Source organism: Pollicipes pollicipes, unplaced genomic scaffold (assembly GCF_011947565.3).
Source record: "Pollicipes pollicipes isolate AB1234 unplaced genomic scaffold, Ppol_2.1 Scaffold_6686;HRSCAF=7923_pilon_pilon_pilon, whole genome shotgun sequence".
Lineage (NCBI taxonomy): Eukaryota > Metazoa > Arthropoda > Thecostraca > Pollicipedomorpha > Pollicipedidae > Pollicipes > Pollicipes pollicipes.
Window position 1 is genome coordinate 44,790,043 of NW_023596921.1, and position 1,671 is coordinate 44,791,713.

At 55.7% G+C, this 1,671-nt stretch overlaps 1 protein-coding gene across 1 annotated transcript; it reads left to right on the top strand.

Annotated features, from left to right (window-relative positions):
- The first annotated feature begins 241 nt into the window (after positions 1–241).
- Positions 242–945, top strand: LOC119108412 (DNA-directed RNA polymerase III subunit RPC7-like). Its single transcript, XM_037231983.1, has 2 exons — positions 242–622; positions 663–945. Exons 1-2 carry the CDS (start codon positions 282–284, stop codon positions 943–945), a joined length of 624 nt encoding a protein of 207 aa, XP_037087878.1. The 5' UTR covers positions 242–281.
- Positions 946–1,671: the final 726 nt, after the last annotated feature.

The following is a 1,671-nucleotide window of genomic DNA, read 5'->3' on the forward strand; positions in this document are numbered from 1 at the left end:
ATAATCTTGGTTCTTCTGTCCCTGAAGAGCAGCGGCAATGTCCTGGATGACCGCGAATTGTCCGTGTGTCCCTTGGTCGATGCAGGAAACGTTTTGCAGGACAGCACTTGGGCGAACTGAATACGTGTTGTGTGATCTCAGGACGACTACCTGGAGGAGGAGCTGCCGACGCCAGCGGCCGTGCCAACGACTGAGCCGCTGCAGACCGTGTGATCGGCGCGCCGAGCGCGACGCTTGCCCAGCCTGGTCCGCTACCCCGGGACGCCACTCCCGCCGCAGCGATGGGTGGACGCGGTCGAGGCCGAGGTCGCGGGGCCTCCATGTCGTTCAACGTCGAGCAGCTGGGTTTCGGACGCGGCGAGGCCCTGCCGCAGGCCGCTCTCGCTCCGCCTCCCATTTTCCCGCCGCTGAACACTAAGCCGCTGCCGCTGGTGGCTGACGTCCAGCACGACTACATGCTCGTCATCAAGAAGGAGCTCTCCATGTTCTGGCGCGACTCGCCGTTCTACATCACGCCCCCGGCGGTGCGCGGCTGCATAGAGCGCTACTCGGACCGTTATCAGGAACAGGCCGCCGGTGGTCCCCAGACGGACCGGACACACCGACATCTCGCGGATACCAGGTGAACTTAAACTGTCCGCTACGACCGTTCGCAAACGCAGACGTGACAAGCCGGGCGTAGCGCCGACCGCGGCCAAGACGGCTCGCGGCGGTAAGGATGTGACTGAGAAGTTGGACCAGCTGGAGAAGCGAGAGAAGCTGGGCGACCCTGAGGAGCAGAAGGAGGACAAGGAGGGCGCCGTGGACTCGGGTGAGGAGGAAGTGGGCGAGACGGAGGATGTGGAACTGGACGAGGGTACCGACTATATCAATGACTTTTTTGATAACGGCGAGGATTACCTGGAAGCGGAGGACGATGCGTTGGAGGAGGGGCCGATCTTTTGATGCACTGCTGTGATATGTCCAGGATTTTTTAGGGTCGGCCCCCTTTCTGAATACCAGTCTCAACTATGCGGCCACGTTGCGATGTTCCAGTTATCGGCGAAGATGACATAAAAAGGTTTGAATTCGTGTTGAAAATGTTACAACGTCTTTGTAACCAGCATGTGAGCCTAACTGGTTTACCCCCTAAGTCAACGTGCTGCAGCACGGTGTTTATTGCTCTTCGGGTCGCAGCAGCCGGTGGTGCGTATGTGTTGCTGGAAAACATGACTGGCGCAGTGTACTGGTAAGAGCTGTAAGGAACGATGTGACTGTTATCGGATACGCACAGGGGCTTGCGGATGTGTGCACAAAATAGAGAAAATTACGTCGGCGGTGACCGTTGAAGAATAATTGTTATGCAATTATTCTGTTGAGCTTTCGATGTGAGTAATTTGCTTTGTATTTACCCACAACTGAATTGTTGCGTCCTTTTCTACTCACTCTTTTGATTATGACTGTGGTTGCCGTCGTCTTCTGGATGCCTGCGTAGGCGGACGATGAAGGGCTCGGCGAAAAATGCCCGGATAACAATATACCTGGCACTTGTTACGTGCTGCCGTACCAGCCGGATTTCGAAATTCCCAGGCCTCAAGGAATTGAAAAAGCCTAACCTCAAAAAGTAACAAACTGCGTACCATTAAGGTGGTTGTTGTCCATTCCAGCCTTGAAACGAATAGGACCATCCAA

Bases quoted from the DNA above. Each gene is read 5' to 3' on its own strand.
- LOC119108412 (XM_037231983.1), top strand. From the start codon at position 282: ATGGGTGGACGCGGTCGAGGCCGAGGTCGCGGGGCCTCCATGTCGTTC. The intron at 623-662 runs GTGAACTTAAAC...TCGCAAACGCAG, and splicing joins CGACATCTCGCGGATACCAG to ACGTGACAAGCCGGGCGTAG.